Below are 14,822 nucleotides of genomic sequence, written 5' to 3'. Positions count from 1 at the left end.
ACCCCAACAATGGCCAAAGGTGTAACACTTGCCCATTTATCTCCTCCCTCCTCAGTATCCAAGCACCCAAACATATCTCCCAGGTGAAACAATGCTTTACCTGCACTTTACACAATCTTGGCAAATGCATTCACTGCTCACAATGTGGTCTCCTCTACTTTGGGGAAACAAAACAAAGGCTGGGTAACCACTTTGCAAAACACTTTCTGCCCACTAAAATGACCCTGAGCTTCCAGTTGCTTGCCCTTCAACACCTTGTTCCCTTGATAATATCTTTGTCTTAGGCTTGCTGCAGTGCAGCAAAGCTCTGCATCAGCTGGAAGAATAATACCTCATTTTCTACTTGGGCACCCTGCAGCCTTCAGGACTCAATACAGAGTTCAATAATGTTAGGATTTGACTATGTTCCAGCCCCCACCCCCTCACCTAGGCCTTGTGATGTCATAGACTGCTATTACACACGACCTATTTTCAGCCACTAATAGTCTCCATTAACAGCTATTCACCCTCCTATCCAGATCACTATCCTTTTTCTGTTTAATTGTTCCTCTCTCTTTACATCCTATCCCCATCAATTGTTTACTCCTTACCACCGACTATCTTCTGCATTTTCCAAACTACCATCAATTTTGAGGAAGGGTCTCCAGGATCCAAAATGTTAACTCTGATTTCTCTGCACAGATGCTGACAGACCTGCTGAGCTTTTCCAACAATTTCTGTTTCTGTTGTCAAAGGTCAGCCAGTTAGGCCACGCCCAGCCTTAAAAAAAATTACGAGGGATTAAAGTGGCCTTGCAATTGATGCGATTCGGTTAGACCTATATGACAGCAATTGCATTTCCTGTGTTGTGTAAATACCATCAAGTCAGGGGATCAACCTTGGTTGAATAAGAAGTGCAGAAGAGGTCAACTGAGGTGAAGCTACAAAACAGAACCACATGCACTTTAAATAGTGGAAGCACCATGCAATGGACAGAGTTTAGTAATCCTCGTAATCCACAAGTCAAATCAAACTCTACAATCCTATCACCTCTCGATGTGATTGTGCTGAGCAATTAATCAACAAACAGGATGAGATGGATTCAGAAATAAACCATTCCCACTGAAAGGAAAGTCAAGTACATCAATGTAAGAGACAAAGCTGAATCACTGGTAACTATATTCATCCAGAAATGTGGAATGGATGATCCACCTCAACTTCCTTCAGAGCTCCCAGCATCACAGAAGCCAACCTTTAGCCCAATTTGATTCACTCCATTGGATCACAAGGAATAACTGAAGGTACTGAATACTGGAAAGGCCATGGACCCTGGCAACATTCCAGCAGCAGTACTGATGAATTATGCTCCAGACCTAGCCATGGCCATAGCCAATTTGTTCCAGTGCAGCTGTTACACTGGCAATTCCCAAAGCATGTGAAAACCTGGAGAAAGTGAGACTGCAGGTGCTGAAGATCAGAGTCGAGAGTGTGGTGCTGGAAAAGCACAGCAGGTCAGGCAGCATCCGAGCAGCACGACAATTGATGTTTTGAAATGTCGATTCTCCTGCTCCTCAGATGGTGCCTGACCTGCTGTGCTTTTCCAGCACCACACTCTCGACTCTGATCTTCAGCACCTGCAGTCCTCACTTTCTCCTAGCTTATTTTAACCCCAGTGCGAAGCTTCTTGCAAGGATGCTTACCTTGAAAAAGTTCTCTTCCTCTCTCTACAAGGATGTCAGTGAGTCTCTCTCTCTCTCTCTCTCTCTCACTGCACTTCCCCATGTCATCTCCTCTGCCCTGAAGCTCTTCAGCAACGTTATGAAGCAGACTCACTGCCACAGCCACACCTCCTTCCTCAGTGCCTGCCTACAGTATCGACATTCTTGATGAAGGGCTGATGCCTGAAATGTTGATTCGCCTGCTTCTTGGATGCTGCCTGACCTGCTGTGCTTTTCCAGCACCACGCTCTCGACATGTAAAAACCTGCTCAACCATGTCCTTTCCACAAAAAGTAGGATAAATCCAACTTCTCCAATTATCACACCATCAGCTAATTCTCACTCCTCAGCGAAGTGATGAAAGGGGTAATTGACATTGGTTCTGGACCAGACCAAATTTTGCCAAAATATATTAAGCAGGTCAGCTACACCCTAACATTTTCTTATTTTAAAGGTAAATGTAAGGTGTTGCGTTCCAGATGCAATCTGATTGGTCAAACTACTTGATGTTAAGTAAATTTATTCATATACTCCAGTTAAAATACAACAAAAGAAAGAATAAAGAAAAGAACAGGCTTCGCTGTAACTCTATTGGAAAACTTAACAGATTAATACATTAGTTAGCTACTAAACAGTAAATATTCCAATATCGTAACATCCTATAAACATACCCTTGGCAAGAGACAAATTCAGAAAGCAGATTGTCTCACATGCAACTCCAGCAGCACAGGAGGAAAAACAGCAAGAGCAGCAGAGAGGGATGTACTGCAGCAACAGACCCAGCAACAACAACTGCAACTGAAAAGCTCAGAAACTAAAACTCCTGGTTCTCTGAGAGCTTGACCACACCCATTCAGGCTGCTTCTATTTTTCCAACTTTAAAAAACCTCTGATGCCTGATTAGCTTCTTACTTTATGAGTTTCTAAAAGACATCTCCATAACCCTGTCTTAACACCTTGCTTTAAAATAGAAGGGCAAAATAGACTTCTTAAAGCCATAATATTGCAAACCATCGGCGCTTACAATACCATAACCTGTATACTTACTTCCTTGCAGCCTTGGGCCAAACATAGATTAAAAAGTCTCCAATAAAGGTCTCACCTTGATCCCAGTATGCTTCCGGGACAACAAATTCCATACGTGTTGCAACATGGAACTTTTCTTCCGCGCCTCTGCTTCCACGGTTACATTTTCCATTGGGACTCCCATTCACCCTCTGAGGACCCCTTCCCCTGTCTCGAACACATTCCATCCACTTGGACACCCCGTGCTGGCCTGTTACCTGCCTTTGACCACCTTATTTCCAACTGCTGCCATGACATTGACGGTCTCACCCTGCCCACACCTCTCACTCACTCCAACCGCTCATGTTCACAAAGTGCAGCCCTCCACTCCCTCCTCTCCAACCTCATCCTCACTATCGGAGGTGCACGGTGTTAGTTTGGCGCACTGACCTCTACATACTGAAGCCAGGCGCCAACTCACAGACACCTCCTCCTAATCCCCTCTCGAACACAACCTCACCTGCCATCCCCAAACCATCCATAAGCTCATCACTTCAGGGCATCTCCCAACCACAGCCTCCAACCTCACAGTCCCAGACCCCACCCCACCCAGTTCTACGTCTTACCCAAAATTCACAAACCTGACTGCCCTGGTGGACCCATCATCTCCGCCAGCTCCAACTCCACTGAACTTATCTCCTCGTATCGGGACATTGGGACCAATTCTGGGGGAGGGGGGACTATTACAAATTGGATGGTCTACACCTGGGCAGAACTGGAACCAATGTCCTCAGGGGTGCTTTTGCCAACGCTATTTAGGAGGGTTTAAACTAATGTGGTAGGGAATGGGAACCAAATGAGGAGATTAGTGGACAATAAGGAGGTAGTAACTGAAGCATTTAAGGAACTAGATAATGAAGTCAGCGTAACTAAGGGGAAGACTAGGCAGAGAGCAGATGATAAACGCAAAGGGACTGGTCGTCTGGGGTGCATTTGTTTTAATGCAAGAAGTGTAGTAGGTAAGGCAAATGAATTTAGTGCTTGGATTACTACCTGGGAGTATGATGTCATTGCTATTACTGAGACTTGGTTGACGGAAGGGCAAGACTGGCAACAAGATATCATAGGATATAGATGCTTCAGGCAGGATAGAGAGGGAGGTAAAAGGGGTAGAGGAGTTGCATTACTGGTCAGAGAGAATATCGCAGCTGTGCTGAAGGAGGGCACTATGGAGGACTCGAGCAGTGAAGCAACATGGGCAGAGCTTAGAAATAGGAAGGGTGCGGTAACAATGTTGTGCCAGTACTACAGGCCTCCAAATTGTGAGCGTGAGATAGAGGCCTGGACCTCTCCATCTCCATTAATGACGACCGACTTGACACTGACATTTTTTACAAACCCACCGACTCCCACAGCTACCTGGATTACACCTCTTCCCACCCTACCTCTTGCAAAAATCCCGTATTCCCAATTTCTCCGCCGCCGCCGGATCTGCTCCCAGGAGGACCTGTTCCACCACAGAACACACCAGATGGCCTCCTTCTTTAGAGACCGCAATTTCCCTTCCCACGTGGTTCAAGATGCCCTCCAACGCATCTCGTCTACATCCCGCACCTCCGCCCTCAGACCCCACCCCTCCAACCATAACAAGGACAGAACGCCCCTGGTGCTCACCTTCCACCCTACCAACCTTCGCATAAACCAAATCATCCACCGACATTTCCGCCACCTCCAAACAGACCCCATCACCAGGGATATATTTCCCTCCCCACCCCCTTCCGCCTTCCGCAAAGACCGTTCCCTCCGTGACTACCTGGTCAGGTCCATGCCCCCCCTACAACCCACCCTCCCATCCTGGCACTTTCTCCTGCCACCGCAGAAACTTTAAAACCTGCGCCCACACCTCCTCCCTCACCTCTATCCAAGGTCCTAAAGGAGCCTTCCACATCCATCAAAGTTTTACTTGCACATCCACTAATTTCATTTATTGTATCCGTTGCTCCCGATGCGGTCTCCTCTACATTGGGGAGACTGGGCGCCTCCTAGCAGAGTGCTTTAGGGAACATCTCCGGGACACCCGCACCAATCAACCACACCGCCCCGTGGCCCAACATTTCAACTCCCCCTCCCACTCTGCCGAGGACATGGAGGTCCTGGGCCTCCTTCACCGCCGCTCCCTCACCACCAGACGCCTGGAGAAAGAACGCCTCATCTTCCGCCTCGGAACACTTCAACCCCAGGGCATCAATGTGGACTTCAACAATTTCCTCATTTCCCCTTCCCCCACCTCACCCTAGTTCGAAACTTCCAGCTCAGCACTGTCCCCAGGACTTCTCCGGACTTGTCCTACCTGCCTATCTCCTTTTCCACCTATCCACTCCACCCTCTCCTCCCTGACCTATCACCTTCATCCTCTCCCCCACTCACCCATTGTACTCTATGCTACTTTCTCCCCACCCCCACCCTCCTCTAGCTTATCTCTCCACGCTCCAGGCTCACTGCCTTTATTCCTGATGAAGGGCTTTTGCCCGAAACGTCGATATCGAAGCTCCTTGGATGCTGCCTGAACTGCTGTGCTCTTCCAGCACCACTAATCCAGAATCTGATTTCCAGCATCTGCATTCATTGTTTTTACCTCATATAAATATGTAGACAGATTATGGAAAGATGTAGGAGCAACAGGGTGGTGATGGGAGATTTTAATTTTCCCAACATTGACTGGGAATCACTTAGTGTTAGCAGTTTAGATGGAGAGAATCTGTAAGGAGAATTCGGGGAATGAGCCGGGCCAGGTGGTTGAAGTTTCAGTTGGGGATTACTATGGGAACAGTGATGATAATTCAGTAAGTTTTAGAATACTCATGGATAAAGATGAAGCTAAAGGAAGAGTGCTAAATTGGGGGAAGGCCAATGATCACAAAATTCAGCAGGAGCTGGGGATTGTGGATTGGGAGCAGCTGTAAATCCATATTTGATGTGTGGGAGACTTTTAAAGAGAGGTTGATTAGAGTGCAGGACAGACATGTCCAGAGAAAATAAGGGATAGAAATGGCAAGATTAGGGAACTGTGGATGACAGGTGAAATTGTGAGATGAGCTAAGAGGGAAAAGGAAGCTTTCACAAGGTCTAGGTGACTGAAAACAGATGAAGCTTTGGAAGAATATTGGGAAAGTAGGACCAATCTGAAATGAGGAATTAAGAGGACTAAAGGGGTCTCAGGATTAAGGTCTACAAAATCCTGAGAGGTATAGACAGGTTGGATAGCAAGAAACATTTTTTTCCAGAGGGGAGGTCTCAATTACTCGGGGTCATGAGTGAGAGGGGTAAACATTAAGGAAAATATGCATGGAAAGTTCTTTATGCAGAGGGTGGTGGGTACCTGGAATGTGTTGCCAGCGGAGGTGGTAGAGGTGGGCAAATAGCATCAATTAACATGTATGTAGACAGATACACAAATGGGCAGGGAACAGAGGGATACAGATTCTTGGAAAATAGGTGACAAGTTTAGATAGAGGATCTGGAACAGCGCAGGCATGGAAGGATGAAAGGTCTGTTCCTGTGTTGTAATTTTCTTTGTTCTTTGTTCTTTAATCTCCGGATGTAATGTATTATCCTCCGCCATTTCCACCACTTACAATCAGACACCACCACCAGAGATATATTTCCCTCCCAAGCCCAATCAGTATTCCGTAGAAACCACTCCCTCAGAAACTCCCTCATTAGGACCACGCCCCCCATCAACAACCTCCATTCCTAGCATCTTTCCTTGCCACTGCAGGAGGCATAAAACCTGCACCTACACCTCCCCCCTCATCTCCATCCAAGGCCCCAAAGGATCCTTTCACATCTGGCAGAGATTTTCCTGCATAACCAAATACCTTATCGACTGCGTCTGTTGCTCTCGATGTGGTCTCCGCTAAATTGGGGAGACAGGATGCCAACTCGCGGAAAGTTTCAGAGAACATCTCTGGGATACATGCACCAAACAACCCTACTGCCCTGTGGCTAACAACGTCAACTCTCCCTCCCACTCCACCAAGGACATGCAAGTCCTGGGCCTCCTCTACTGTCAAATCCAAGCCACCCGACGATTGGAGGAAGAACACCTCATCATCTGCCTTGGAATCCTCTAAACACATGGCACCAACATTGATTTCACCAGTTTCTTCATCTCTACCATCACTCCCGCCAACTTCATCCTAGATCCAACCCTTCCATTTCAGCACTGCACTTTTGAATTGTCCTACCTGTCCATCTTCCTTCCCACCTATCCACTCCACTCCTCCAACCTATCAACACCCTCCATCCATCTACCTATCACTTTCCCAGCTCCCTTCCCCAAAGCCCCACCCCCACCTCCTATTTATCTCTTAGCCCCCTTCCCCCTGCCACATTTCTGATGAAGAGCTTAAGCCTGAAACATTGATTCTCCTGCTCTTTGGATGCAGCCTAACCTGCTGTGCTTTGCCAGCCCCACACTTTTCAACATAGATTAAAAAGCTGAGCTCCACAGGTGAATTGAGAATGATCATCCTTAATATCAAGATATTTGAGAAACTGTGAAGCCCATCAAAATTGAGTTAATGAGGTCAGAGACAAAAATCTTGGGCAGTTAAGTCATACCTAGCACAAAGGAAGATGGTTGTGGTTGCTGGAGATCAATCATCTCAGTCCGAAGAGATCACTGCAGGGTGTGTCCAAGGTCTAGCCATGATTAGCCACTCATTAATTATCTTCCCTCCATCAGAAGATCAGGATGTTCGCTGATGATTGCAAAATGTTCAGCACTATTCATGAATCCTCATATACTGAATAATCTGTCTCTGTGTAGTAAGACCTGGACAACATTCAGGAGTGGGTTGCAAAGTGGGAAGTAACATTTATGGTCTACAAGTGCCAGGAAGGGACCATCTCCAACAAAAAATAACTCAGCCATTTCCCTTTGAATTTACTGTCATTACCATCACTGAATTGCCAATTATCAACATCTTGGGGGTTACATTGACCAGAATGTGAACTGGACAAGCCGTCTAAATACTGTGATTAGACGAACAGGTCAGAGGTTAGGAATTCTGCAGAGGGCAACTACCCCCCACAAAATATTTCCACAATCATACATGTCAGGAGTGTGTTGAAATACTGTCCATATACCTGGAAAAATGCAGCTCCCACAACTCAAGAAGCTCTACACTATCCAGAAGAAAGCAGTCTACTTGTTTGGCACTCATTGACCATTTTCAGCATTCACTCCCTCTACCTCAACTTTTCAGAAATTCACTTTACACAAATTCACTGAGGCTCCTTCGACAGTACCTTTCAAACTGCCATTTCCACCACTTCGGACAGGGCATAAGGGCAGCTGATGCACAACTACCAGTTCAGTTCCAAGCTGCATGCATCCTAATGCCATTCCTTCACTATCCCTGGCTCAAAATTTGAGAACTCTTCCTCACAGCATTGTTGAAGCACCAGCAGCACGGGGACTGCAGCAGTTCAACAAAGAAACTCACCATGACATTCTCTTGGGCAACGTGGGATGGGCAACAAATTTGCCCCAGTCAGCAACGCTCACATTCTGTTTTTATAAATCTTATTTTGCATAGACAGGTGTGGATGTAAAATTCATCTGCTGAGGAAAATGATCATGTGTGACCTTAACAGAGTGACCACGAATTTGGTTCAGGACTTGTACATTTTAAATGGTTGTGCTGATCTCACCAAATAGGCAACACATTTACACATTGAAGGTCACTCATCAATAAAGAGCCGGTCCACCAATTACTGACTGATGTAGAATCAAGCACTTCAAAGGCGAAAAGGTTTCTGTATAAGCAGGACTTTGAGATCCACAAAGTGATATGGTAATTAATGTTTCATTTTGAAAACTGGTGATTATTAGGCGAGGTTTGTTAAGACTTTCCTGAAATCCTAAATCACATTTATAACTGAAAGATTTGATCAAACTTCACGTTAATTATTATAAATCCGATGCAAGATTTCATTAAAATGAACTCATTCAACTACGTTTATAACAACCAGTGCTCTGTCAAATCGCCGAATGTTCACCAGAAATAACCTCCGTTAATTTCTTGTTTACACGTTCTCAGAACACTTGATGTTGTTGACCATACAAAGATCATGCTATTCATCATTATTACCTTTTAAATACATCACCTACGGAGTCAAACACCAAAATGGAAAATGCTCTTTGAGAAGCATCCAATGTTTCTGATGTTATCACGCACACCTCCCTCCACCCGCAACACCCCCCGAGTTGTTCGTAGTTCGTTGTTGAACTTCGAAAAGTTGATCACGGTTGAAAACGGCGCCAAGTGCATTGTGCTTGTTGAGGGCGTGCAGCAGATGCAGATTTCACAGACAGCGAGTGATTGTGGGGAGGTGCCAATGCAGTAACGTGATCCTTTACGCATCTTCAGAGCTGTCCGTGGTGCGAGACTTCGTTTTAAATGCAGCATGTCGCGGCTGTCGGCGAACAGTGTCAGAGGGAACACCAAATAGAACAAAAGCCGGTGGGACATTGTAACCAGTCAAAGCAGATCAATACAAGATTCAGAGCCGTTTGAAAAGAAAACAGCGACAGATTGCAGCCATGTGGTGGTCACTTTGGAGTGTTGTCTGAAAGATATAGCTTTGCCGAATTAATTCCTGCATCATTTAATCAGAATGTATATTCCAATAGAAAGTTCAGCAAAAAATATACTTTTCGACATGACCGTGTTTCAGACAAAACGCGACTGTTTCCATTTGACTTTTATACTGATCAACTCGGACGCAAATTGACCAGAGGCTGGAAGAAGAGCGATGGCATCGGTGGACTGCCCAATGTTTCGCAGCAATGCCAGCTTCGTCTGCAATACCAGCCAGCAAAACTTTTGGGGAGGACGCCTGGTTTCCCTCCCTTACTCGCCTCGAAGCACCGCGGCTATTGCCACTGCCATCAGCTTTATCATCATGTTCACAATCATTGGGAACATACTGGTCATCATCGCTGTCCTGACCAGCAGATCGCTGCAAGCCCCCCAGAATCTCTTCCTGGTCTCTCTGGCCGCTGCGGATATCCTGGTGGCCACTTTGGTCATGCCCTTTTCTTTGGCCAACGAATTGATGGGTTACTGGTACTTCAAGAAGATTTGGTGCGAAATTTATCTGGCGCTGGATGTCCTGTTTTGCACTTCCTCGATTGTCCACCTCTGCGCGATAAGCCTGGACAGATATTGGTCAGTCACCCAAGCCATCCAATATAATTCCAAGCGAACTCCTCGGAGAATCCGCTGTGTGATTCTGACAGTATGGCTGATTGCTGCAGTTATTTCCTTTCCGCCTCTCATCTCCATGAACAAAAACCTCGGCGAAGACGAGATCCCTGTGTGTCGTTTGAATGACGAGAAATGGTACATCCTGTCTTCATGTATCGGATCTTTCTTCGCTCCGTGTGTCATCATGATTCTGGTTTACATCAGGATTTACCAGGTGGCCAAACAGAGGACGAGGCAGCCTCTCGGCAGCAGAAAGCCGGAGCTGGTCAACGCCAACAGCTCCAAGGAACAAGGTGCATCCTTCCGTCCCAGTTGGCAGGAGGAGAGCAAACCCAAGGACGAGGAGAAACCGGGGAATTCTCCGTCCCGGGGCCACGAAGGACTTTCCAGACAACAGAAGGCGCATAGAAGGGATGGTTACCTCTGCTCCACCAACCCACTCCGTCAGGATGAGAGCAACTCGACTTCCCAAAGGGAAGGAGAGCACTCCATGAGGCGAGCGAAACCTCGGACACCAAGTACAATCAGGAGGAAAGCCATCCAGAACCGGGAGAAACGCTTCACTTTTGTTCTATCTGTTGTGATTGGTGGCTTTGTTGTCTGCTGGTTCCCGTTTTTCTTCTCCTACAGTCTGACTGCCATCTGTCCAGCCACATGCTCTGTGCCCTCTACCATCTTCAAATTCTTCTTCTGGATCGGTTATTGCAACAGTTCCCTTAACCCGGTGATATACACCATCTTCAACCAGGATTTCCGAATGGCTTTTAAAAAGATCCTTTGTCGAGAACAGAGAAGATCCGTTTACATCGTCTAGTCCGCAGGTTTCAGACCAGCCGGTTGGTGCCCGAACAGCGAGAAGTTTATTTCAAACTAAATAAAAGTTTTGCAAATAAATGGCATGTGACTGTACCAATGTCTCATCACGACCTGATGCTGTATTGAAACAAGGAAACAAATGGGCTGCTGTTGAAAGGAAATGCTCCAAAATGAAATGGTTGTGTTTGGTTCAGTATCAAGTCTGGAACAAGATCAATGGGGAACGTCAAGTCCTGTCGGTTCTCAGGAGAACCAACCCCTTGTACAATTAGAGTGTGGTTCACTTCGGAAATTCGGCTCGCTCTCGCTTTTTCAGATCGGTACAAAGAGAAAATGCTTTTTCGCCATTAGCTATTCAATGGCCGCTGGAAACCCGTCTTTTCTCTTAGATTTTTCGCGCCTTGTTAAATATCTATACCCTTTGTAAAGATGCTGCCGACATGTGGTAAAGTGCAGAGACCTGCGATTTTGATTTAAGACCACTTATTTGTTACAGTCCGACTTCTAACGCCAGGACTCATTGCAAATCATTTCAGTCAGTTTTAACTAAGTAATTCATATAGAATACTGAACAGTGTGTTCAGTGGGGGTAAAGACATAGACACCAGTCTTATACACATTACTTTTTAAAATATTTTAAATTGAAGCGATTTCGAAGCGTCAGAAAGTTGCTTTCATACTCGAGGTATGCGATGACATTTCAAATTCCGAGCCGTGTAATCATGGTGGAGAAAATCTTATTAAGCAGGCGGTTGTTTTAAATCACAGTCTGTCACATTTATTCGAGAATCTCCAGTTTCCTCATTTCCTCTGCCCCCACCTTGTCTCAGTCCCAACCCTCGAACTCAGCACCACCTTCCGAAACTGCAATCTTCTTCCTGACCTCTCCGCCCCCACCCCACTCCGGCCTATCACCCTCACCTTGACCTCCTTCCACCTATCGCATTTCCAACGCCCCTCCCCCAAGTCCCTCCTCCCTACCTTTTATCTTAGCCTGCTGGATACACTTTCCTCATTCCTGAAGAAGGGCTTATGCCCGAAACGTCGATTCTCCTGTTCCTTGGATGCTGCCTGACCTGCTACGCTTTTCCAGCAACACATTTTTAAGCATAAATTATGAATTCACAGTATTAAATGCTGCCTGATGTCAGATATGTTCAGCACAAGGATAAGAAATGTCCTGTGTGTGTTTTCTTGGTTAATGATCAATAAACTAGCAGATAGATATTTGTCTGCAGATATTAACCAGTATATTAAACAGCAGGACTTTTATCCCTCCCCAACCCATAATCATACATTCTTTTATTCACACCAGTTTTGGTGCAATTTGTTGCATACGTCTAAATAGATTTCCTTCTGTAGTCATCTCAGGATAAAATTCAAGAATTTTGCAGCAAAGAGAGGTAGTCAAACCATTCACCTCTGAGTTGGGTCACTGAAAAGCAATATGATTCGGCCCATTACAGCCTTCCAAATGTTACTTTTTAAAAATTATCCTCGGAAGCTGTTCTCGATTGCCTGCCGTTTTGCAAGGAGAAGAGCTCATTCATATTATGGAATGCAAAAATATAGCTGATGATTGGATTTCTAAAAAGCAAAAGCAACAAGATGGGAGAGCAGTAATATTCCTGCAATATCTTGCATTGAGTTTAAGTGGCCTCTAACATATAAGACAATGTTATAAGTAGCAAGCAAATCATTTAGGTTAAGTTGGGAATTACTGATTGTGCTTGAAATGTCACATTTAGAGAAAGTGAAAATGAAAGCAAGGCACGAGAAGCATCATTTTATGAAGTTTTATCTTTTCTTTCTTTGTTTCTCTCTCTCTCTTTCAAGTGCATTGACTATTCTCGGATTCCTCAACTGAAATTCTTCGTCCAAACAACCATTCTTGGGTGTGTGTGTCAGGAAATTATAAGATTACAGAGGGCACTGCAGTGGAGTCACAGTTCAGTCCTCATTGGTTTTCACTCACAATTGCTTCCATCATTGATTAGTGCAAAGGAAAGGCAGTACATCATGCCATTAATTAAAGGTGCTTTCTAGCGTGCTAAAACCTAGTCGGAGTGAGATTAGTCAATTCAGCACAATGAGTTCTACTGAAGCCTCAGTTCCGTATGGGTCAGGGACAATTGCTTATCACTAGTGGTCCTGCTGTGGCATTAGGAGAATACAGAAATTTTTGTTTTACATGTAACTCATTCTCATGTTGAGATATTGTCCATTGAACAAGGAAGAGAAATAAACATCAAGGTATTAACTTATCTGGAGTTTTTGTTTTGTTTTGTCAGTGCTCTCTCATTGCATTGAGTCAACATTGAAAATGTGAACATTCTTCAATTCTTGGGACAGTAGGTTAGCTGAATAACTGGGCAACTGCAGGTAAAGTACACTCGAAATATGCACCTGATAAACAATAAGTCTGTCCCTATGTGTGTCCCGTACAAGAGAAGATCCATGTACCCTCATGTCTTAACAGGCAGATATAATCCTCTCAACTAGCTGCAGTATACATTCTGTCCTTTTTCAGCAGCTACAAATAAACAGCGATGCAGTTTGCAGACACACACAACAGAACACTGAGTCACACTTACCTCATTTAAAAAGGCCTGCAGAGCCCTCCCCTTATCATGTGCACGTGTTTTCCCTCTTCTATTTTCTCTCTGGCTCACCTGAAAGAAAGAGTTAAACATTACATGCTATAGTTCTTCATGTACCAGTTGGCCCTGAACTGGTCATTCATCTTTGGAATGAGATGTTGAGTTCAACAGATCATATTCTGCAAGACAAAACATCTACAGTAGTTATATCCAATCCTGTTCTCATAAAATATTCACTGTATATCTCCTGGCTGGGGTCACTGGACAGGATTGGGAGCAAGAACAACAGCTATATTTTCTACTTTGCCCAGGGATCCTTTGGCAACTAGCAGATCAATTGATACTACACAAAGCAGAAACCGTGTATCATACTGCTCAATATCTCATTGTCTGAGAGTTTTATGGACTAAACAATTGCCATTCCACCTCAAAGCTCCATGGTTCTAGCAATAGTAATCTATCGTTAGATCCCTTTTACTTTATAACTTTGATTTCCAGGTGTGATCTTGAGTGCTTTGTCCTCTAATCCTCTCTTTTCTGAGAAATTCTACTGGGTTTTAGTCCTCCAGTCTGCCCCGCTGACCATGGTCATATCAGGAAGTGGGGTATTGAGGTAATCATGGGTGGCAGTGTCAACAGTGATCAGGCCCAGAGCTTTACATACAGCTTACATCACAGGGAAGTACATATCACCTTGGACCTTCCAGTTATAAAACAATAGAAAGCAATCACACCTCAAAAGTAATCGGTCAGCTGTGAAATGTCTAGTGTGACGCAGAGATATCACTGTACAGTTCAAGTTCTTTCTAACTCCTGTGACAATACAATGAGTATTGAATAATAATACCAACCTACTGAAGTGTCAGGAATGCATACTGACGTGCAATCATCCAAGTCACAGTCTCACAATTGCCAGCATATCTGACTTCATAGCCAGAACATTACTGATTTAAAAGGGAAATGGGCTACTTCAAAAAACACTCAACAGTCTTGAACAATAACATCCAGAACAATAGCAGAGATCTGAGAGTTGGAGGTTGAGTTGTAACCTTATAGAGGTTTATAAAATCATGAGGGGCATGGATCGGGTAAATAGACAAGGAATTTTCTCTGTGTGGGGGAGTCCAGAACTAGAAGGCATAGATTTAAGGTGAGAGGAGAAAGGTTTAAAAGGGACCTAACAGGCAACTTTTTCACGCAGAGTGGTGCGTATGTAGAATGAGCTGCCAGAGGAAGTGGTGGAGGCAGATACAATTACAACATTTAAAAGGCATCTGGATGGGTATATGAATAGGAAGAGTCGAGAGAGATATGTGCAATGTGCCGTCAAATGGGACTAGATTAATTTAGGATAACTGGTAGGCATGCACGAGTTGGACCAAAGGATCTGTTTCCATGCTGTACATCTCAATGATTCTCCTACACTG

The 14,822-nt window shown here is 44.9% G+C and overlaps 1 protein-coding gene and 1 long non-coding RNA gene across 2 annotated transcripts in view; one reads left to right on the top strand and one right to left on the bottom strand.

The window, feature by feature from the left end:
• Nucleotides 1-14,822, bottom strand: part of LOC148135694 (uncharacterized) — a 136,452-nt gene that overhangs the window by 109,028 nt on the left and 12,602 nt on the right. The window contains exon 2 of the long non-coding RNA XR_015754859.1: nucleotides 13,390-13,467. This is a non-coding gene — a long non-coding RNA (uncharacterized LOC148135694). The remainder of the gene's footprint in view (nucleotides 1-13,389; nucleotides 13,468-14,822) is intronic.
• adra2b (adrenoceptor alpha 2B) lies at nucleotides 9,163-13,053 on the top strand. Its single transcript, XM_043681384.2, has one exon. The coding sequence runs from the start codon at nucleotides 9,525-9,527 to the stop codon at nucleotides 10,791-10,793; it is 1,269 nt and encodes a 422-aa protein (XP_043537319.1). The 5' UTR covers nucleotides 9,163-9,524; the 3' UTR covers nucleotides 10,794-13,053.

The sequence above is a fragment of the Chiloscyllium plagiosum genome, unplaced genomic scaffold (assembly GCF_037043375.1).
Source record: "Chiloscyllium plagiosum isolate Xiang-an unplaced genomic scaffold, Cpla_swu_hap1 HiC_scaffold_48, whole genome shotgun sequence".
Lineage (NCBI taxonomy): Eukaryota > Metazoa > Chordata > Chondrichthyes > Orectolobiformes > Hemiscylliidae > Chiloscyllium > Chiloscyllium plagiosum.
Note: the sequence above shows the minus strand (reverse complement) of the source record. Positions and strands in the feature narration are given on the sequence as shown.

What these genes read in the sequence shown, in the direction of transcription:
- adra2b (XM_043681384.2), top strand. Translation starts at nt 9,525, where the DNA reads ATGGCATCGGTGGACTGCCCAATGTTTCGCAGCAATGCCAGCTTCGTC.